At 48.1% G+C, this 22,546-nt stretch overlaps 1 protein-coding gene and 1 long non-coding RNA gene across 2 annotated transcripts in view; both read right to left on the reverse strand.

The window, feature by feature from the left end:
* The window catches only part of LOC137142889 (uncharacterized), a 59,766-nt gene extending 50,103 nt beyond the window's left edge, over positions 1 to 9,663 (reverse strand). Inside the window, exon 1 of the long non-coding RNA XR_010917033.1 lies at positions 9,615 to 9,663. This is a non-coding gene — a long non-coding RNA (uncharacterized lncRNA). The remainder of the gene's footprint in view (positions 1 to 9,614) is intronic.
* Positions 9,664 to 17,130: 7,467 nt separating this feature from the next.
* Positions 17,131 to 22,546, reverse strand: part of TGFA (transforming growth factor alpha) — a 39,669-nt gene continuing 34,253 nt past the window's right edge. The window contains exon 6 of the mRNA XM_067532346.1: positions 17,131 to 22,443. Within this exon, the coding sequence (XP_067388447.1) occupies positions 22,436 to 22,443 (8 nt within the window). The 3' untranslated portion in view covers positions 17,131 to 22,435. The remainder of the gene's footprint in view (positions 22,444 to 22,546) is intronic.

Raw genomic sequence — 22,546 nt, forward strand, 5'->3', positions numbered from 1 at the left:
CTCCGTTTTATTATGCAGGATAATGTTTGCCGAAGAGAAACAGCACTGCTATGTCATCCATCCTTAGATAATCAGCTTCTCTCTCTCTCTCTCTCTCTCTCTAGCAGCTGCCAGGATTTTTTTTTTTTACATGAAGGATACAAAGTTGATCAGAGGCTTTTTCTCCAAGTCACTCATCGGTGGGTCTCATCAGCCCTACTTTCCGTGGAAAGGGAAGTGATGGGCCCAGGATGATGTCTGAAGAGAGAGGTAGAGCCAGGAACACACAACCCAGGAGTCCTGATTCTGCTGCTCTCCAGCCTGCTGTCCTGACCTCTTTACCACACTGTCTCCCTGAACCAGGAGCAGAACTGTGCAATCTTTACTCCGTGGCCCCACACCCTGCCTTCTCAATATCTCAGGCTGCATCCAAGAGTATCAAAATGGGAAGGGAGGAAAAGGGGAAGCAGAGGCACAAAAGATGATCAGAGAAAGGCAGCTAGTGTCCCCAAACCCTCTGGCAGCATTGGTGCTGCTCAAACAGGAAGCGCCATTAATTCAGAGGCATCATTCGTAGACAGTAGGACCGGAAGGGCCCATTCAGATCACCTCTCCTGACCCGCACAACACAGGCCAGCCAGCTCTGGAACTCTGATCGCAGACGCTACAGAAGCAAAGCGCTATTGGTCGATACTGATGCTAAGGCTTGTTCACTTTGCTTGCAATGAGACACAACGCCCGCGGAAGACAAAGGGAGTTTTGCCCACATTAGCCCCGCCGGATCAGGCTCACAGTACGTTTTCCACGGCAAATCAATATGTGCATCGATGGGGACTAGCAGGAGTTACTTATTAAAGGGAGAGCAGAATTTTCAGGCTCCTTCTAGGGCCCCACCCTGCATCAGGAGTGGCCGATTACTTGGTATGCACCTCCTAAAATCCAATCTGATCCATGCACACACAGCCACAGCCAGTCCTGCCAGAAAGGCTGTGACCTGCCGCTGCCTCTCCCTTGCCCATTTCTCAGTCAGCTGAAAGGCATCCAACAGAGCTTCCATTTCCCTTCCTGATCTGCTGTGCCCGACAATTAGGAACCAGGCACGACTCCCAGTTACATATTTCTCCTGGTCACGCCATGGGCCCCTCCATCTCCGCTCACACCGGCATTCCTTGCTAACAGGCAATGCCCTTGGGAGTCAAATGGGAGAGTCCCCGCAGTTTCAGGAACCGGAGCCAAGGGCGACGTGCCAGTTTCAGCTTTTTTAATGAGCTCCAGGGTGAGGGTTTCCCCCTTGTCACGCTCCCGTGGACTGCGCCTGCTGCGACAGAAGGCCACAAGAGCTGCCGCGGCAGTCGTCCTCCATGCTCCGTGCCGTATGTAAGAGTCGCACCCCCTGGGGAAACCCCCCCGGGGTGGAAGCTGCAGTCAGGAGGCCTGGGAATGGCTTTCTGGCTCTGCAGCTTGACTGTGGGATCTGGCTTTTGGCTTCGCTCTGGGCCTGATTCGTTCCCAAGGCGGCTGAAGCTAACGAGAGCCGCATGCGCAGCACCTCTGAATCTCAGTTAACGGCCGCTCTGGGGCTCAGTTTGCCCGTCTGCATACTGGGGATAATCCGCTCTTAATCCCACAGAGCATCTGTAAAGTGCTGAGAGGTCCTTGGATAAAGCACTCTAGAGCAGAGGCGCCCGTGTTATTATGGTAAGAGAATTGTGAACCTTTCCACTTGGGCCAAGATTTGAAAAATTCTCCTCTCTGTCCCGCACACATTTTATGCACTGGTGCCTCTTCTACCAGAGCTCGCTCAGGCCACCCGTAATCCGTCGGTCCATCTAGTGGCACCAGGCGCCACAGTCACTAAGCACGCACCACGCGTAAGCAATCAGGCTTGATTTAAAGCTCATGGAAGCCAGTGGAAAGACCCTCGATGGATTGAATACGGCAGCCAGATCCTGGAAGCCCAAGACTATCTGAGAAGCAGTGCGGTCTTGTCCATACGGCGCAAGATGGGGTGGCAGGAGACCTGCACTCTGCACCTGGCTCTGACACTGTCTGACCTCGGGCGAGTCGTGGCAACTCTGTGCCTTTCACCCATCACTTGTGTTGCCTATTTAGGCCAGAGGCTCTTTGGAGCAGATCTCTCTCTTACTCTGACACTGCCCAGGGTATAGTGGGGTCCTGATCTCAGCTGGCTAGGTGCGACCATGATGCAAATAAACATACCCAGTTCATACTGTGCGAGACACAGTTTTTACATGAGGCTCTCTTCCCCTCTGAGGAATGCACATTAACCTCCATCCGTGGCAGCACTTCAGGTCAAAGTCTCCTCTCCACTACACCAAAGAAGCCTTATTAACTTCAGTGGGCTAGAATTAATATAGCAGGGGAGAATTTGCTCCATAAAACTATGCCTTAAAAGGGGATATTTTGGACAAGAAGCCTCATCAGTCAGTAGAATACAAGAAGATCTTCTGCTCCCTCTGTTTTATATCCCCCCCCCAAAGAAGATAAATGCAGAAACAAACCCTGTGGTGCCAGCTAGACGAGGAATAAAACAGCCACGGACAAGAAATTAAGCAGATTTGGAGCTGTCCCGTATTTCCCCTTAGAGGTGAGCCAGCAGTGAAACAGCCAACACCTTTATGTACTCTCACAATCCTTCCCATGAGCCAGCAACCCAAACCTGTCTGGCTTCCACAAGGAATTGTGCTGAGTGACTTGCTTTAACATCGACCAAGTTACAGAAATACGCCAAGAGGAGGTAACGTGCCGGGCGAGCTTGTGGCCTGTAGTTCTCTAGGCTGCCAGAGTGAGATGGGGTCAGACCTCAATCCGTGAGAGGCCTAGGAGTTGCGAGTCACTGCACTGGGACCCCAAATAACCATTCCTAGCACTTATAAACCATAGAGCTCACAAAGCCAGTCAGGATCATTATCTCCATTTTACAGATGGGGAAACTGAGACACAGAGCCATGTCCAGGATCACCCAGCAGGCCAGTGTCAGAGCCCGCGGCAGAACCCAGATCTCCTGAGTCCCCAGCCAGTGCTCTACTCACCAGGCCACACTGCCACCTAAAAGCAGCTTTCTTATGCCGAAGGCCGTCCTGGGTTTGCAGAGGCAAAGGGCACGTCAGGGCAAGGAAAAGGAGTTCAGTAGCAAGCAATGCCAACAATCATGCTTAACAAACAGATGCCGCACAGCTTTCCAACAGCATTTGTTAACCAAGAGGCATGTGACATGGGTCCCGGCGGAACGAAAAACGAGATCGGTTCATTAGCATGCCAGACTCCTACCCCGCCCAACGTCCTGAAAACCAAACTTGCAAGAGCAACGTTAACGGGTTCCCCCCCTCCTCTCAGTAACGCTTTTTAAAGGCACCTGGAACATCAGTGGCGGGTCGTAAATGTGGCTTGCGGTAGCTGCTTCCTACCCGCTTCTGCACAACTGAGAGGTGGCTGCCGCTGCCCTGAGTCCTTTGCTGTTAGAGTTCAATTTGGATGCAACCAAAAAGGGCCCAATGAAAGGGAGGATGATTCAGGGGTTACAGCCCTAGCCTATGACTTGGGAGCTGTGGTTTTGGTTCCCTTCTCTGTCACAGACTTCTTGTGTGACCGTGGTCAAGTCACTTAGTCTCGCTGTGCCTCAGTTACCCCTCTGTAAAATGGGGTGAACAGCAGGGCCGTGGGAGGGCAAATATGTGAGTGCTCAGCTACTCCAGTCACGGGTGCCATATAAATATCTTAGATACCTGGAACAAGCACCAAAGTCTGAGCCAATTTAAAAAAAAAAAAAAAGTTTGAAGGTTAATGTTTGAAGATACACCTGATCTAATAATAGCAGGAGAGTCAGTAGTTTCACTCCATTGAATAATCACCAGAAGCAACATGACCTGAAGAGGCCCCCTCTGTAATAAGGTAACACCTTGCTAAATGGAGAGACTGATGATTATATTACTACAGAATGGCTCTCTAAACAGAAAGATCAATTCCGTGTCAGAATGATTAATGTTTTACAGCTGGTGTTTACATGGCACTGATTTGTGAACCGGTTACATCTTCCCAAATAAATAGTGTCTCTCTCTCTATACAAAATACAAAGAAAACTTTGTATACTCAGTTCTTTTAGGGACTGGAGATTGAGAGAGACATTATCTAATGTTATCTAATGGTTAGGGGACTCAAAAGCGCTGGATTCAAATCCCACTTTTGCCCCACGCGTCCTGTGGGGCTCCGGCACGTTGCCTCACCAATTTGTGACCCACTGGCTCCTATTTGTACACTGGCCAGGCTGTCATTAACTGGCCTCTGTAAAAGGCTGAGAGCGCGCTGGACGGGAAGCTGTATGTAAGTGCTAAAAATTGTTATGTGAAGCTGGTAATCCCAGATTTACTCCCGCTAACGCCAGCGGCAAAAAATATCAATCAACTTTAAATGGAAGCAGGATCGGCCTCGGTCCTTATAACTCCCAAGCACGTTGTGACTCTCATTTCAGCAGTGCGGAGGTAGCTAGCACAAAGGATTCAGGGACACGTTTGGGGAACAAGAGGCAGCCACTTGTCAGGTGCCACGCTGAGGTCTTTTGCGGTCAGGAAGCCCAGAAATTCCTCAATAACCCAGCTGTTCTCCCTTTCGGTGCGTGATAGGTAGAAATCTGCCCTCTCTCTCCTTAGCCTGGTCTTCTGGCATGCAGGGATGGTCTGGCCCCTTGCTCAGAGAAGTAGACACATTTAAATCCATGCCTTGTCCCCCTTTTAACTCCACTGGGGTAATTCCAGGCTCCAGCTCCTTCTCAAGAGCTTGCAGAGAGTCATTTGGAGGTGGCAGTGTTGCCTAGTGGATAGAGCACTGGACTGGCACTCAGGAGACCTAGGTTCTACTGCTGGGTGACCTTGAGCAAGTCACTGCCCCGCTTTGTGCCTCGGTTTCCCCATCTGTAAAATGGGGATAATGCTATTTGCCTTCTTTTGAAAGAACTTTGAGGTCTAGGGTTGAAAGTGCATGTAAGAGCAGAGTATTATTATTATTTAAAATAGACACGTGGTTTCCGCTTCCTAAAGGGGAAAAAATAGTATTGAAGCAGAAGATGGCTTAAAATAACTTCTTCCTTGCGAGAAATCTTGTTACCATAAGACAAGGGAAATGGTGCAAGCATTTCCAACCCTCATTACAATTTCAAGACCAAAATTGTGTAGTGTATGCTCAGGATCTGAACAGGAAAGTGAATTCTGAGAACCTAATGGTGAAGTTTTCCAGGAACTTCTGTACCTAAAATGTTTAATAAATCACTCTAGATTGAGCAAGAGGAAGTGCAATTTTAAAACCCACACAGACCAGAAAATGCCCCATTTAATGCATCCAAAATGACCAAGAGATAGAAGGACATACAGGTGCAGACATTTCGAAGCACTGTGGGAAAAGTTCTGTGTGAAATTCTGGCCCCACTGAAGTCAATGGAGTTTCTTACGATCACTGCTACGGACTGGTTAAGAATTGTGTGTCCTCTAGTAGGTTGGTTATCTGGTTTCCCCCGCTCTCCACCCTGACTCTTGTCTTTTTAGCTCTCTGAGACCAGGATTGTCACGAGAGCCGGTCAGGAACGGGTTTTTCCATGTCATGAGAAATTCCACAATTTTGAAATTTTTTCCATTCCAAAACGGAACGAAAACAAACCAACCAAAATTTCGACTGTCCTTTGAAATGAAATTCAGGGGGAAAAAAATGGGGCCGATCAAACATTTGGTTCCAATCACGGTGAAACATTTTGTGCCGACTTTGACCTGTTAAAACTTCTCTAAATGCTTTCTTACAAAGTATGAAACACAACAACTTTCGTTTCAAAACGAACACGCAAACTTGCCACTCAGAAGACCTCAAAACGGAAAGTGTCAACCTCTTCAAAAGATTCTTTTTTTAAAGGGGGGAAAAAAAAAAAGACCTTCCATCAAAATGGACAGGCTAGTAAAACAGGCTGCTTTCAATGAAAATGGCATTTTTCATCCGAAAACTATTTTGACACAACATTTCTGACCAGAGATAATTGGCATTTCTCATAGGGCTGCACAACACCTAGCCCGCCGGGATCCATCTTGCTGTAGCGCTAAGTGCTTGTGTCACATAGGTGTTAAATTATAACTTTTTTATCACCCCGTTGCTGTCCTCCTTTACACATGGCTATGGGGTTCAGGTTTTATCGCTCCTGGGGGGAGAGGCCTGTTGCTAGCTCTATTTTTATTGGTCCTCCAATGTTAACATCATGGAGATCACACCACTATCATTTACCCCGATTGTTCTTTCTTTTACGATTTACTGCCCCCCAAAATGTGGGCGTGGGTGACTCAGGGATATGAAGACACCTGGCCTGTAGGCTCCCTTCCACATCAGACAAGTAGTGACTTACTATTCTTTGTGCTACAGTAGCAGTAAGGGGCCCGAACCGAGACTGGGACCCCCCCACGGTGCTAGGCGCTGTACATGCACATATTAAGAGACAATCCCTTGCCCTAGAGGGTTTACAGTCTAAACAGACAAGACAGAAGAAGTATTATTATCCCCATTTTTACAGATGCGGAACTGAATCACAGAGGCCCTGATTCAGGAAAGCTCTGAAGCCCCGGACTGACAAATTGAGGGCTTGGACTAAATGACCTTCCAACCCTAATCTTCCATGATTCCATGACTAGTGGGAGGTAGATTGGGTTTCTCACTGGGGTTCCTCGTGACCAGGTCACTGCCAGGGCTGTCAGAAAGGTCCTGCAAAACTTAAAAGTCACTGAAAGCAGAGTAGTTTCATGTTTTAGCCAAGCCCACAAACCACCATCACCGGGCTACCCGATGTCAAGGACCCGGATCAATGCAGTTCATTTAGCTCTATTCCCAGTTCTCACTGTCTTCCGCCAGGGCCTAGAGATGCAGGTTCACATTCTCAAAGGTATTTAAGCACGTAATTCCCTTTGAAACCAGTGGGAGTTAGGCCTCTAAATACCTTTGAGGATCTGGGCCATGCCCCCTAGTGAATCTGCAGGTGGAGTTTCACTGGGAATGGTCCTAAGCCTATATCTCAGAGGGACGTCACTCCGCACGTGGCTTTATCCTGCCCTCACTGAATCATTGCCCAGGGAAGAACTAATGCAAAGAGGAAAGAATTCAGAGGCGCTGCCCTTCCTTCTCAGTCTGCTCAGAACAAACCACCCGGGGGGTTCCACTGATTGCTTAAGTCTTTTCTGACCACGCCAAGGCTGCTTGCACGGGTGTTCGAAAGGAAGAGGACACAATCTAAGGCCTTGTATTTCAGAGGGGCCGAGAGGTCTGCAACTCCATTGACCGCAAGCCAAAGCTTCCGTTTTCACCGAGCTGGCTGGAGAACAGCTCGTGTGAGTATGTCTACCCAACCTGCCGCTCATACTCCTGGCCGCAAGGTTGATGTGCCCTCCAGGGGGTGGCCTTCAAACCGACTGCATGGTCGCAGGTGACAACAGCACAGGTCGCACTAGCAGTAACTCATCCCTGAGTCAGCATGTTTTATCCAAGGATCTTAAGGTGCTTTATAGCAGTGGGGCAGGATCATTAACTCCAGATGACAGATTGGGGAAACTGAGGCACAGGGAGGCAAAGTGACTTGCCCACATCCACACAGTGAATCAGAGGCAGAGCCAGAAACAAAACTTTCCTTCTCCCTTCCTGCCCCCCCCCAGAGTTCCGCATCCAATCTGCTGGAACACACTGACTCTCCTAATCCTCAGGGACCGGACTCAAGAGGGACGGACACTTGAGAAAGGCGTATCCAGCGTCCCATTTCACAGAGACAAGTCAAAAATGAATGCAGCGTCAACAAGGTTTTATTTCCCCCGTTCTTAAGGACTTTTTCATATGTTTCCCAAGTATAGCGTGAGATCAAAGTGACAACCAAAACGGAGTAGGAATGTACTTCTTTGATACACCTACAACAATCCCTGGTCATTAGTCACATAAGCATATGGAAGTGGCAAAACCGCATCCTTTGCAAAGGCTGGAAAAATAGATCAGAGTGACAGAGAAAAACAAATTGCTCCACCCTCTCTGGCTCATTCCAGGTTTGGGTTGCTGGGATCATGATTCAGGATTTTGGGGTTCGAGGCCTTTTAGGATACTCTTCACATAACTCAAGAACCGGGGGTCACCCAATGAAATGAATAGGCAGCAGGTTTAAAACAAACATAAGGAAGTGCTTCGTCACACAGCCGACCTGTGGAACTCATTGCTGGGGGATGTTGTGAAGGCCAAAAGCATAACTGGGTTGAAAAAAGAATTAGGTACGTTCATGGCAGACAGGTCCATGAATGACTGTTAGCGAAGACGGTCAAGGGCATAACCTCATGCTCTGGTTGTCCCTAAACCTCTGACTGCCAGAAGCAAGGGCCGGACGACAGGGGATGGATCACTCAATAAGTGCCCTGTCCTGTTCATTCTCTCTGAAACACCTGACACTGGCCACTGTCGGCAGACAGGACACTGGGCTAGACAGTCCACTGGTCTGACCCAATATGGCCATTCTTATGTTCTCATAAAGCTCCCGATCGCTAGAGAAGAGGCCATGCTGCAAAATTCAGCGACCAACACGGAATTCAGCCATCTGGGTTTGATTTCATCCCCTGAGCACAGGAAACCAACTGTGCAATGGTGATTCAAGAACACGCATTCGTTAGATCTCACAACACTGCTCTGCTAGGGTCCTGAGCTGGCTTAGCCCTGCTGGACCGATGTGGAAACCAGGCACAGAGACGGGAAATGCCTTGCAAAAGGCCACAGAGTAAGTCAGCGACAAAAAGGGGACAAGAAGCCAGGAGTCCTGAGCCCCGGCCCCTTTTCTAACCATTCACTAAGCCACATATTTGTGTTGCTTTTAATAACAACAACCTGGGGGTTGGGGGCGCTGAGTGGTACTGCACATAAACCTGTCCTTTCCAGGTACTTCCTCTTACCCTCCTTGCACCTGCTCCTCTTTCTTAGCCTGCCACCACATCTATCTCTGTTACGGAGACTGCAGCTGGGACCTCAGCAGGCTTGTAAGAGCCCACCTCCCTGCTGCTACAGACCGTGCTTTCAGCGGTGCCTGCCCCGCGCTCTCACTTCACAAGCATGCGTCTCTCGGACTTGCTTAGTGCCACATGCTACTTATGGCCTCTAGGGTTTCTCCCCCCTTGGGCTGAAGCCAGTCAGCATCCTCCACCTTTCCATTCCTTCTCCCAGCCAGGGCAAAGCTGCGTGGGAGGCCATGCCCCTGATTTCGCACCCCTGCTTGCTACGGCTTTTGATGTCCACCTCTGTCCATGGAGACCTTTTGATCAGGCATGGGCTGAAGACCCACAATTTGGAGACAGAGTTTAAAACCCCCAAAGCTGGGGGGGCGGAAGGGGGAATCTTCAGATTTGGGAGGGGGGAGGGTTAGGTTCAGGCTTATCTTGCTCATAAAAGCTGTTGTTCCTGCAGGGCACCATGCTGCACCTAGACAAGTTAACCTACAAGGGTCTCTTAATTCTATTTTGGACCTGCCCTGCCCGCAACCTGATAAGCAAACCCCTGGGGGAGGTGGGAAGAAGCTGGTCTCCATCCCCTTCTACTACCCCCATGCTACAGAAATGGAGATTTGGGAGCTTTCCTACCTGTGGGAAGCCTTCTTCAAGGAAGGAGTTGGCTGTAACTGCATATCCCTTCTGACTCCAGGAGCAGAGCAGAAATCAGCAGAACCTAGGCACAGCTGATTAGGAGGCCAAACAGGAGTGAGCTGAGTGCAGCTGATTTCTAGGCTCAGACAGCACTGCGTGCTGGCAGAAATGCAGTACTGCAGACTTCCCAGGGAACAGGCAACTGCAGGGTTGTGTTTTATTTGCACATCCTTTTGTACAAAGTTTGCAGGTGGACGGTGCAGGAATCCCTCCTGCCTGCTGGCTAGCACCGGTAATGTATTGTAGATGGAGGGGGAAAAAGGGAAAGGCGGAGGATGCAGATTGGCTTAAGGCAAGAGAAAGGAGAACCTCCTGGACTTTCTTGTAACGGATACGTGGGGCTAGGCAAGTCAGTCATAGCCATGCTTGTAAATTGAGGCCCTAATGGGACACAGTATGATCTAATGGACAGGACATGAAGCAGGAGACTTGAGCAAGTGACTGTACCTCTTTGTGCCTCAGTTTCCCTATCTGTAAAATGGGGATGATTATCCGGCTCACCTTTGAGAGCTACTGACGAAAGGTGCTTCATAAGAGGCAGGTATTAATTATTATTATTAGTCCCAGCTCTGCTACAAACTTCCTTTGGGGCAGTTATTTCACCTCTATGTTTCCCTTCTCGTCTTTGGTTTAATGTGTCTAGTTAGACTGTAAACTCTGCTGCCCACGGACTGTCTCTCACTATGGCCCTGATCCTGAAAGCCTTGCCCATGGCTTCCGTGGGAGCACGAGCCGGCCCTGTATTCTAGCTCCACTGGGACCTGCTCTCTCTAGTCACCTGTAATACAAATAAGAGACGTGCCTGGACTTGTTTATGGTGATTCAGCTCAATCCACTTTCGCGTAGCAGTTCAGACGCCGCATCCTGCTCGCTATCTTATCTTAGGTCCTTATATGGCCCTCATTACCGCAGGATCTGGCAAGCCTTCCAACACCCCCTTCACAGGTGGGGAAGAGCGGCACAGAGAGAGCGAGACGACGGGTACGTCTACACTGCAATAAAAGAACCGCAGCACAGGCGCAGCTGGCCCAGGTCAGCTGACTTGGGCTCGGCGCGGTGGGGCTAGAAGAGGCAGCGCAGACACTTGGCTCGTGATGGAGCCCATGGAGAAGGGTCTCAGAGCCTGGGTCAGTCTGAGACTCGGTGCCACAGGTTTAGTGTGGACGAACCTTAATTGATTTGTTCAGGGTCAAACAGGGAGCCTGAGGCGGACCAGGACGTGGCCTATGGCCCGCACCCCTGGATCATCCTTCCTTGCTTCTTGCTCAGTGACACTGCTTTAAACCAAAGCAACCCTCCCGCAGGCATTGCAGCCGCTCTAGAGTTTTGTACCCAAACGAGGCATCGCCGATGCCCAGCGTCTTCCAACCCCCGAGGCTGCAAATCCCACCCCTTGCGGCTCAGCTGAAAACCGTAGCATGACCCGGGCCTTTCCAAGCTGAGCATTCGCCGGATGCATTTCCCGCCTCTTTGCTCTGCGGTCAGACACGTGTCTGCAGCCGTCCCGGCCATCGCCAGCCTCTCGTCTGATGGAGTAAAATGTTGAATTGCTGCTTCTTTTCACCCCCCCCCCCCCAGCTCCTTTAGAGTCCAAAGGGCACGAGAACCATCCACCCTCATGTTACGCAGCACGTTTAATACGGCCCATCTCGTCAGCGTTCGGCACGGGGCGGCCAGTGGCGAGGGACCTCCAGGCAAGAAGAGGGGGTAACCTGTGCAGTTCTGCTTCAGTTGCTCTTCGCATCCAATCAAGGCTAACGAGCTCTCTGGCGATTTAACAGGCTCCAGCATCCTGCCCCCCGGCGCCATTCACTGGAGCGTTAGCAGCAGTGCCCGTTATCGACAGCTAGCGTGCACAAAGAGAAAGTAGGGCAGCCTTCGCCGGGGAGGGGAATTCAAAGTGCGGCCACGCGCCGAGCTGGGGGCAGGGAGCTCTTGGTACTGCTGGGGAGGCTCTGTCTCTCTGCCGGGAGCGTATTGATGTGGTTAGACAAGGGAGATGGGCCAGGGGGTTTGGCCGGGAATTTAGATTTCATGTGCCAAATGGTGAACTTAAGGGGGCCTTCAGCGTCTGGGGAGGAGAGTGGGACCCGGTGCACGCTCAGCACGTCACAGCGGCAGGCCGTGGGTCGATACGGGCTAACCGGGGGTACCTGAGTACCGCCATTAACGTCGGCGGGCCTGCTTGCATGCTGAGCGTCAGACACACCTGCTTACACATACCCTGGCTGGAGCAGGGCCCAGTCCTGTACCCACGAGCAAAAGAAACCCATTGACCCTCCCACCCGCCCCCCACGAGAACAAGAGCAAACTGTCTGAGTGCATGGGTTGTATGCAGCGGTGTAACTCAGCGGGGAGTCAGCAATCATGTAGCCCTGCCTCTTCCTGGCGTTGGGGTGATGCTCTGCTCATCCGCCTCTTCTTTCTGGCCCACAGTAACTAAGGAGGAGCGACTGACTGACCAGCCGTGGCAGCTAATCTTTGCCCTGCTTTGTTTGCGTCCAGTTTCCTTGAGCTCGAGCAGCAAGAGCAGCCTGGAGCCTGACGGCTGGGAAGGATCATGCTACTTTTTGCAACAAAGGGACGTTCTGTAGCAAGAGGCCTCCCCCCCCCCTCGCTTGGAAGCTCTGGTTTGTAATCGTGCAGAGGGACAGAGTGTTACCAATTTCTCTCTTTTAAAAAGATGTAGCTTCTGCCGTGCTGCGTTGCTAGAAAAGCGTCGTGTCGTTGCCAGTGGAATCATGCCGAATTCCTGGGGAGCCAAGGGCTGGTTTCGCCACATGGAGAAAAGTCGCTGTTGGGAGAAATCAGGCTGCTTTCTATGCTCTGTTTTAAAGGTAGGACCGAATGAGACCCCCAGCTACAATCTTGACCCCACACTTAGCTCTAAATGTCATGGCTGGGGCCCACCTACGCTGATTTCATTTGCCATTAAGGATTAACTTGCGACTGAAAGACATACTCACTAAGGGCTGGTCTACATTTGCATGGAAGCATTGCTCCTGCGTAAAGTACAAATTATGCAAGGCTGCTTCTCCCTGGGCCAGTCATGCCCATGCACTGCATCCATACTGAGGCTTTGCTCTGGTGTGGCTATTCTGAGCCAAAAATCCCGGACGCAGACAACCCTTAATAACAAGATGGAGTCAAAGGTATGCTCCAGGAGGCTCCCTGATTCAGTGATGGCGTCTCCAGCGCCTGGGGGCGTTTAAATCCAGACTGCATGAGCTACACTCCCAGGCGAGTCGGTGGCCGAGTTGAACAGCGCCAGCTTCGGATGCGCTGGGTTCAAATGTCACCATGGCCCGTGAAACGTGACGCTCACTCACTTCATTTGACGCCTGCCGTGGCAGCCTGCCTTTGTGGTGAGGGGGTGCGGCTGGTTCCTCCTCGCTCTAAATGGAGAATGGATCACCTCCCAAAAAACCTGCGCTAGCCCCCGCAGAACGTCTGGCTTTGGCACGGCCGCTAAGCAAAGGACGCGGGGGTCGCTGGCCACCTTCCACCAGCACTGAATTCACTAGGGATACATTTACACACTGCAGCTGGGGGCATGAGTCCCAGCTCAGGCGGGCAGGCATGTTCAGTCCCATGGCGCTAGCACACTAAAAAAATAGCCACGTAGTACCGGTGGCGGCGAGGGCTGGTGGCCTGAGAACAAACCCACCCTCTGTTATTTGTAGTGCAACAGCCTGAGCCGAGTGGACGCACGGCTGGCGAGCCGGGCGGGGAAGCACGTTCCCAGATGCAAGCTGGGAAGCTCCTTTTCAGTATCTTATGAAAAATCGCTCCACTGTTCACGAGCAGCGTACAGAAAGATGGAAACGCTGCTCTCCGTTTGCGGTTACTAGCAGCCCGTACGTGATCCGGGTAAAACCCCATTTGCAATGAGTGGCTGAGGAAAGAGCTAAGCATGCTGGGTAGATTTTTAAGGCCAGAATGACCCATTGTGATCATTCTGTCTGTATAACGCCAGCCAAATAACCTCAGCTGTTCGCAGAGCGCTTGGCACAAGGGGGGCCTGTTCCAGGACCGGGGTTCCTGAGTGTTATTGCTGTATAAACAACAACATTTCGCCAGTTACTCCTTATACAGTCATTCGCCATGGTCTTGCAAGCCAAGACGTCAGCTCTCTGTTCCAGACCAATATGCCACCAATATGGGCTAAGCACCATCAAACCGGTGCGGCCTGGGCTGTGATTAGTCTCTCTTTAAATCTGGCTTTGCTGGTAAATGTGGGAAACATCTCAAAGAGGGAAGAAGCCAATCGAGGCTTCTAGTCTCCCCAACTCTGGAAAGCATCAACCTTTGAATTGCATTTTGTCTTTAGCGATTCATCCAGGGCACCAGCAGTACAGACCGCATCCGTGCTGGCCTGCTACAGGACCTCAAACTTGCCCTGCGGGGAAAGGATTAACCTCCAGCAGTTGAAAGGCTAATTATTATTTATACACAGCCATAATTCCAGGGTAATCCTGTCTCGGCCCTACTGCTGCAACTCTCAGTTAAGACAAAGAGACTGGACTATTATGAAGAAGAGCAGCAAGACCCTCCACCCGTTTCCCAAGGGCCACCCGCCGAAGTGAAAAATTGTACTTTCAAGACAGTGCTGAGTTGAATGGTCGTGGAGCTGTGAAAACCTGCACCGTCACTTTCCTAAACCAGCTAACCCCTCCCTCACGTTAATTGCAGCTAACCATAATTAAACCAGTGTTGGGCCCAGAGTATGAGAGAGAAAAGGTGGGCGAGGTAATATCTTTTATTAGACCAACTTCTGGTCAGCTGGTCAATAGAAGATATTACCTCACCCACCTCATCTACATAATTAAATAGCAGCACAGAACTGACTTTCCTCTGCCCTAGTAACGAAGATCATTCCTTGTAACGAAGTCACGACAGCGAAAGATGGAAAAAGGCAACAACAGGTTTTTATTCATGTATGTATTTGGTGTATTTCCACGTATTAGCGTTCAGCACAGGGTAATAAACCCACACAATTTGGATCCCGCTCGTGAATTCTCTCCTGGCTCGCCGAGGTGTTTAAAAGCAGGTCATCACATTCCTTTGTGGCTCAGAGGAAAGCGACACAAACAGTTTTAGGTAAGAAACCCCCAAAATCTCTCGCTCTATTTTGGCAGCTCAAGCCCACCCGCACAGGATCAGGCCATTTCCTATGGTTGCAGCACTGTTTCAGTGGAACAAACTCACAGGGAAATGCTTTGCATTCAGGACAGTTGTAGCAGCCGCCAAGCCGGGCTTTATGTTTTAAAAACTCTCCCCTTGACTTCAGACCCAGGGAGTTTTGTTCCTGGATGATCGAATATAGGCCCGAGGAAACTTTTGTCCTCTGCAAATTTAGTTTCTTACTGACGAGGTCTTTCCTTTCCGAGGCCCAGTGGCTTTAGCAGTTTAGAACCCCTTGCATGGGTTTTGAAAGAGTCCATGGGCAAACACGCAGGGAAGTTACTCAAAAGGGGCTGAGGAATAAGTCTGTGTTAAACACCCTCTCAGTATCTGCTCTAGAGAAGCTGAAGTTGACATGGGGTATGTCTATACTGCACTGTAAATCCCGATCGGCGAGACTCAGGCTTGGAGAGTCGGTGGGCATGTCTACACTGCACTAGATGTAAAAAGAACCCCACCAGACATGGCACCAACTCTCCGAGGCCAGGTCAGTTGACTGGGGCTCAGGGCTATGAACAGGCATGTAGAGGTTGGGGCTTGGGTTGAAGTCCAGGTTCTGAGACCTTCCTCCTTCCCGGGGTTTCAGAGCCTGGGCTCTAGCCCCCGCTAGAACATCGACACTGCAATTTTTAGCCCTGACACTAAATTCTGACCCTGGCCAACCGCAGCTATGCCCCGGGTCTGCTAGTGCGGCATAGACGTACCCAGTGTTTTCAGCCCTGCGCTTGCGCGTCCACACTGCATTGTAAACCTGGGTTGATAGTTGCTGGACCCGTGTCTCCCAGCTGTGCTGACAAGTCCGTCCTGTACCACATCGGCCTTCTGACTCCGGTCTGCGGCTTGAGCTGTGTCCACACTGCAAAAAGACAGGGCTTAGAGCAGAGTCCTCTGGGTCTCTGGCTCTGACCCAGCCCCTCACAGGGTCCTACCACCAAGCCCTGAGTGCTTGCTGACCCGAGTCAGACTGATGTGTGTGTGGATGGAAGCGGGGCTTGGGCTCAAACCTGAGTCAGAGCCCCAGCTCAGGGTGCTGTGTAGACAGACCTTCATGCCTGTTCACTGTGCCATTGTGACAGCTGCCCTCATGGCAGACTCAGAAGGGATTGAATAAGGCACCGCCCCAGCGAAAAGCCTAAACCACTACAGTTTAGGCTAAAGGGTCCTGGGGGTATAACAAACGCCTATCCTCCGTGGATAGACACAACCTGAGACCTGTAACACACACTCATTGGCAGCACATTTACACAACCACCCACCCACCCACCCGTGGAGGAATTAAACCCAATTTCAGCCCATGACAAATGCATTTTAGATTGCCCTCCTACCCTCTTCCACAATGATCCTATAATTTCACACAGCATCCATGTTTTCTTTTGCAGCGGTCATATTCGGCTGACTAGTATTATCACATATCCCTTAACGTTTGAATAGTGATTTTGCGCCTCTGCCAACCGATTGCACCAACCTTCCCCACCTGCGGGATGGCAATTTACTTCATTAGAACTAGTCAACATTTTTCAAATTAAAAAGGATTTTTTTTATTTTTGAAAAAGGCCTGTTTTCAGTTACTTTTGCGAAGTGCTTTGATTTGAGTTTTGTTTTTTAAAATGGAAAAATGCTTATGGGGTTGAATTTAACACCATGAATGGCCTTACTGACTCCTAACACAACTCCTGGTGTAAAAAGCTATGGCCAATGGTCTTTTTAGGATGGAGCCTTTAAGTTATAGACTAGGGTTTTGGAGGAAATGGGTTTGAAATGACCCAATGTTACTGCTCCGTGTGAACAGAAGGATTAAGGAACAATCTTGCGTTGGCCAGGTGTGTGGACTAGACTAAGGGTTTTCAACCTGGAGGACGCTATCCCAAGAGGAATTCTAACCCCACTCACTTTCTGTATGGCTAGACGGAAGCCTGAAGCTATTTTTACTGATGTAACATTGGTTAAGAGTAAGAAAAAGATTGGGAGTCAGAGGATCTAATAAAAGGCTTTAGCAGCTCTTCCCTCTAGGATTCTCTTGTCTAATAATCCCTCCCAATGTATTTTAACATTTTCACAGCAGAGAAGAAAAATCCATTCATTCTGGGATCAAGGAACATTCAGAGTTTCAAGTCAGCTCCAACAGCCTGAGGTTTTCTTTAGAAAGACATCTTCAAAGCAATAAATAAAATAACAAAAAAAAAAAAATATCTGAAAAAAGTGTACTTCATCACTCTTTAAATAACTAGAATTCAGGTATTGAGAAAAAGAAAAACAGCCAATCACAACATTACAGAAATCAAAATTAATTTAACCACACAAAATAAATTAAAACATTAAATATTAAACTTTTTCAGTGCAACATATACAGATGATAGAGTAACCAGGACTAAAAAAAGCTTCAGGTTGGTTATTATAATAAACTTAGACTTTAAAGAAAATGGTTAACAATTCAGCTAGAGGTTAGAGTACCGGCTGGAGGACATTTCCTAGAATTAAAGATGGTTTTACTATTAAAGATAATATCAGTCTCAAATGAGCATGATCCCTGCAGTGAGGTGGTCTTTCTGTCCCATCACCATAAAATTTCAAGACTGAATAAATGTGATATTTTAAAAACTGAACATCAATCTCATAATAGGTTTTTTGGTAAAAGTACCCAAAACTTGGGAAAATGCTAGTTACACTTTTCAGGCAATTTGTCAGATCATCAGGGACACCAGGTGAAATAGCACAAGCTATGGGGCTAAAATCTGTTCCAAAAAAGAAAGATGCTGGGGTGATTTTTCGAAAGGCACATGTGGAAGTTGGGTGCCCAACTCTCACGGACGGTGTCTGGAAATTGGGCACCTAACGGTCCTTTGTGACTTTAAAAATCCCCACCCCTCACTGAGAACCACATTTATTGGTATTGAAATGCCAGCTCCAATGCGATTTTTTGCTGCTGTTAAATTATATAGACCCTAATTTTGCTCTGTTAAATCTGGATTAGCCCCATTGGATTTTAAATCTTTCCCATGAATGGAGTTATTCTGGAGTTCACACCAGTCTAATAGAGTCATCAGCACCATGCTGTCTTCTTTTGTACTTAAACTCTCAGGGTGAAATCTTGGCTCCACTAAGGTCAATGGCAAAACAAGGGGGAGTCAGGATTTCATGTTCAGAAGCGTTCATCTTTCCAACAAGGCAGAGAACATTAAGTTGAACGAGATCCTTTTGTAGCAATTCCAGATTGTTTTTAGAATTGTAGGGCCATATCCCAGTGTCCATGGAGTCAAGTGCCGAACTTCCATAGACTTCATTGACAGCAAGGATGCAGCCCGTAGCTTTTTGTTTTCCTACTATCAAAAGTCTGCAATGTATTTGATGTCCCAGTTCTCCCTCTCCTTGCATTGCAACTTTACCTGGGAAGGAAAAGTTGAGTAACAAGCATAATTTTTAAATCTCTTATCCTGGAACAATTTCAATTAATTTAAAGCATGCAACATGGCTCAGGATGGACCATCTATACTTGTGAGTATGGAAAAGCCTGTGGTGGGGAAAGAAAAGGGGAATTCAGATCTTCATTTCAAATTTGTGAACCAAATACCCCTTTGTCACAAGAGCCTTTATTTCTACCCTGTCATCAGCACTCCCTCTTCAACTAGGCTATGTTTTTTTGTTTGTTTGTTTTTAAAGTATATTCCATATTAATGAAGTGCGATTCCACTTTCTGAGTCAAATATCTAGGTATCATCTTAAAAGCATTGCTTTTTTTTTTTTTTTTTTTTTTTAAAATAAATCAGATATTTGCAAAGAGCAAATCAAATAATGGATTACGAGATAGACAGGCCAAGGTGTCTATTCTAATTTCTCTTGCATAGGGTGGCAATGGAAAAAGAAATGCAAGGATTCAGTGCAAGGAAGTGTCTGCAAACCCGGCCTGGATCCTGAACTGGTGTAAGATGGCACAGAACCATTCAAGTTATGAGAAATATGTTAAGATTCACACCAGCTGAGCGTCTGTTCTCCTTCTTTTAAGGGTCGGATTAGTGGATGAATGAACATTCTCACTAGCTGGTCAACTCAGGAGGCAAGTATGAACTTCTTGCCTATCCATACATATCTAGGTAATATAGAGGGACAGAGCTGCCCCCAGCTGAGATCTGCCTGGCTGCAGATCCCCGCTATCTGTGCATTAGTGCCATCTTAACATACGAAAGATCGGAGCTGGGATGTTAAAGCAGCAGTCAGGCTTACAACTGCATCACCATTAGGAATGGGTGAAAAGTATCAGAACTTCATCCACAAAGCAATCTGATCCAGGCCTTTGAATGAATTCTTACGACCTTCTTGGGGGTGCACACCCAGCTCTAATGGCAATACATCTTCCTGAGAAGGATCTTCACTGGAAGGTCTAAGGACAAGGTGGGGCGCTGAGGGAACTATAGGTCCAACCTTTAATTGCAAGAACCATCCCTCTACTCACATGTGTGGATATGGGCTGCAGGGTCAGGTCCTATGAAAGGAAAAAGGCTGGTGAAATAAATCATGAAAACTGAGCCCCAACGGACACGTGAATCAAGGCATGAGAGAGGCCTAAATAATTTAGGCTACAAAAAAAATTTAGTCTTATTCCCATATAAAAAAAAAGCAAAACCAGAGAGAGCCCTATCCTGCAGGGTGCTGAGAGCTGGTCCAAGGTAACATCAGATACTCAGCACTTTGTGGGATTGGCCCCTAAACGCACAGCTTCCACAAAGACATTTTAAACACAACTTTAAAAAAGCATGCGAGATGCTAAAAACAGTCCCCACTCCACATGGCTGGAGCATTCTCCATATTTTAAGGTGAAAAAGGGCACTAAAAATCAGGTTCAATGCGTCTTGGGAGCCATCCATCAGAGGTTAAAGCCTGAGTTTTAAAAATAGGGCTAAGCTATTGATGCAGCCCTTCTAATTATGGACATGGAGCAATCAGCAACAGTGCTTCAATATTAAGGACTGAACTTGCCACCGACAGAAATGGTCAGAGCTCCACTGGTATCAATAGAATTTATGGCCGCTTACACCAGCAGGGAATTTGACCCCCAGTTTTCTAAAGTGCTCAGACATCAAGAATCTCCCTCCCTACAGAAGAGAGATTTAAGGGATCTCAGAGACAGAGCAGAGTTAATAAGCCGCTGCAGGACAGTTACATGTCACATCCCTTCAGCTATTTCTCCTCCAGTTGTTTTGAGCCAACAGAGGAGAGGGTGCTTTGATGTCTCAGAAGATATTAGAGACATGTGGGTAGTTCAGCAGTTACCTCCCGCCTCCGATTCAGGAAAGTGCTTAAACACGTGCTTAGGACTTTAAGCAGATGCTTACGTGCTTGGCTGATCCGGGCTGCTTTATGGAATCAGGACATTAGGATGGGTTGGGTTTTTCCTTTGACAGATTCCTAGAACCACTGATGGAGTCACACAACTCAAACTGACCAGACCCCATCCCATTCTGCCTCACCCTCAAGATGCAGCGTCTGCAGCTTCACTGTCAAAAGTAATAATCCATAGCCGAGGCACAGAGACTACTGTGTGAAAATTAATTTTTCAAATCTGCTTTAAAAATAAATCCTAGACTTAAAAGGAGTTGGAGAAAAAAAAAAATCCTGGGAGGAGATTGACAAAAGCCATCTCATCAGTTAGGGGGTCAATCCGCATAGGAAATCAAGGGGAGCGGATTTAATAGATGTAGAGTCAGATCCGTTGTAAGAGACTGCGTCAGGCTCAGAGTCAAGGTTCAACAAAAGGGTTAAACAAAATGAATTCCTTCAATTAAGATTATCCAACAATCATCATCACTTGTGTATCCTTTTCAAAATTTGCTCTAGCAACCTGATGGCTGTTGTCAGATTATAGGAAACCAGAAGCTCATAGGATTCGTGTCTCTCTTAAGGAAGTTTGAAAATGAGTAAGTAAGGCAATTGTTTCCCTAGAAAAGGTAAATGGGAAACAAAAGTTGCTCCTATTTTCCCTACTATGGATCTGGTTTCTAGTTGCAAGAATTCCTCCCTTAACATTTTGCTTCTAAACAAGAAGGATGAAATTCTGCTCTTGGATGATCAAGGCAAATCTAGGGCCAGATTCCCAAAAGGTGTAAGCAGAGGAAACTTCACTGACATCAGCGAAGGGGGAGGTCTCTCTCAGGCCCATCGTAGTGAATTTGGCTCAAAGGCTGTATTTTGCCATGCCGATCTGGAAGCGAGCTTCAGACCAACATTTAGAATATTTCTAAGGTGGGACGGTCAGGTTTGTTATCAAATTGCATCATGTACTGTTCCTCCAGGGAACAGGCCCACTGACTTAAATGGGCCTGATTTTCATCTCATCCCAGAGTAAACGAGGAGTATCCAATGGAGTTACACCAGTGTAAGCAAAATCAAAATGAGACCCCCATTAGGTTATTCACGTCAATTACATCTACTCCCATGGGGAAGGGTTTGCAAGATGAAGCCCTAGGTTTCCTGCTGACATAAACATAGCAACTCCTAGAGTTCGGGGAAAAAACAGTCCGTAGCGAGCACAAAGAAATGCAGAAGCCACCTGTCTAAAACATTGGCCTCATTACAGACATTGGAAAGACTTTAATAAGCTTTGGATCAGGCTCTACACACAGCTTTCCACCACCCTTATAGCAGCCGTGCTGTTACCATCATTACCTCCGTGTCCCATTTTTCAGCTTTCCAAGAACACCAAAGACATTTAACTCCCCACCCCCAACACACATTTTTCGGTCTCAATGACTCGTAAAGTTTTCTGCCATCAGATTTAAAATGCAAAGGTCTGTGGAACTTGGACACATTTTCTTTCCACTGGCTTGAGTGTTGCTGTTTCTCCCTTGCAACGGGGTCTCCCGATGAAGAGGAATCGAAGATCAGAAAGGGAAATGATAGTCGTGACCAGTCCACCTTGTCCTGTATTCTCCCGCAGATTTCACCTGGCCGGGTGAATGTCCAAATGGCAGCAGCACAAAGGAAATCACAGTCAGGCAAACAGGACATTCCTTTGAAATTGTTGCTCTCTCTCTTTTGAAACAGACACGACGAGACTAATGTGTAACAAATGCACAAAGCAAAGATCCAGCCTTCAGGTACATTCCAGAACGTCACAAAACAGGACAGATACCGACCGACCGTTCTAGCAATAGATCTCCAACCTGAGCCAGACACGCTCTTTTCCATCGCTGGTGTCAAACCCCACCCCCCAACACACAATTGTCACATCTACATAAACATGAAGCTGGCCCACGTGCAGCACTCGTGTCAGTCTTTGAAGTCTTGTAAAACAGTCTTTAAGATTCCATGGCTGTTGAGATGTGATCTGCTGATTACTTCATTGCTTCACATTGCATAGCCCCATGTAGATAGGTTTGGCAAGGTTCTGAAATCTCAGCATATAATACAGGGTGCATATGAAGAGTCAAGGTAATGTAGAGTATGCTTGATGCTATTCCCCCCTGAGTATTTTCTTCCATGGAAAAATGTTCTTCTCTGGAATGGTGTAGGCCTCCTGTTTTGTACTGCAGCAGTACCATCCGGCCATGGCAATACATACATTGGTCCGATCCAGTTCTCCTTCAGACCACTGCAGAATAAAAAACACAAGGGCACTTCAGTGGGAGCAAATGAGGGCAGAATTTGGCTCTAGTCTAGCCGCAGAAGGTGAATGAGTCATAAAAACGGCCACA

Source organism: Emydura macquarii, unplaced genomic scaffold, assembly GCF_026122565.2.
Source record: "Emydura macquarii macquarii isolate MOO-44397 ecotype Brisbane River unplaced genomic scaffold, CSIRO-AGI_Emac_v2 contig_3278, whole genome shotgun sequence".
Lineage (NCBI taxonomy): Eukaryota > Metazoa > Chordata > Testudines > Chelidae > Emydura > Emydura macquarii.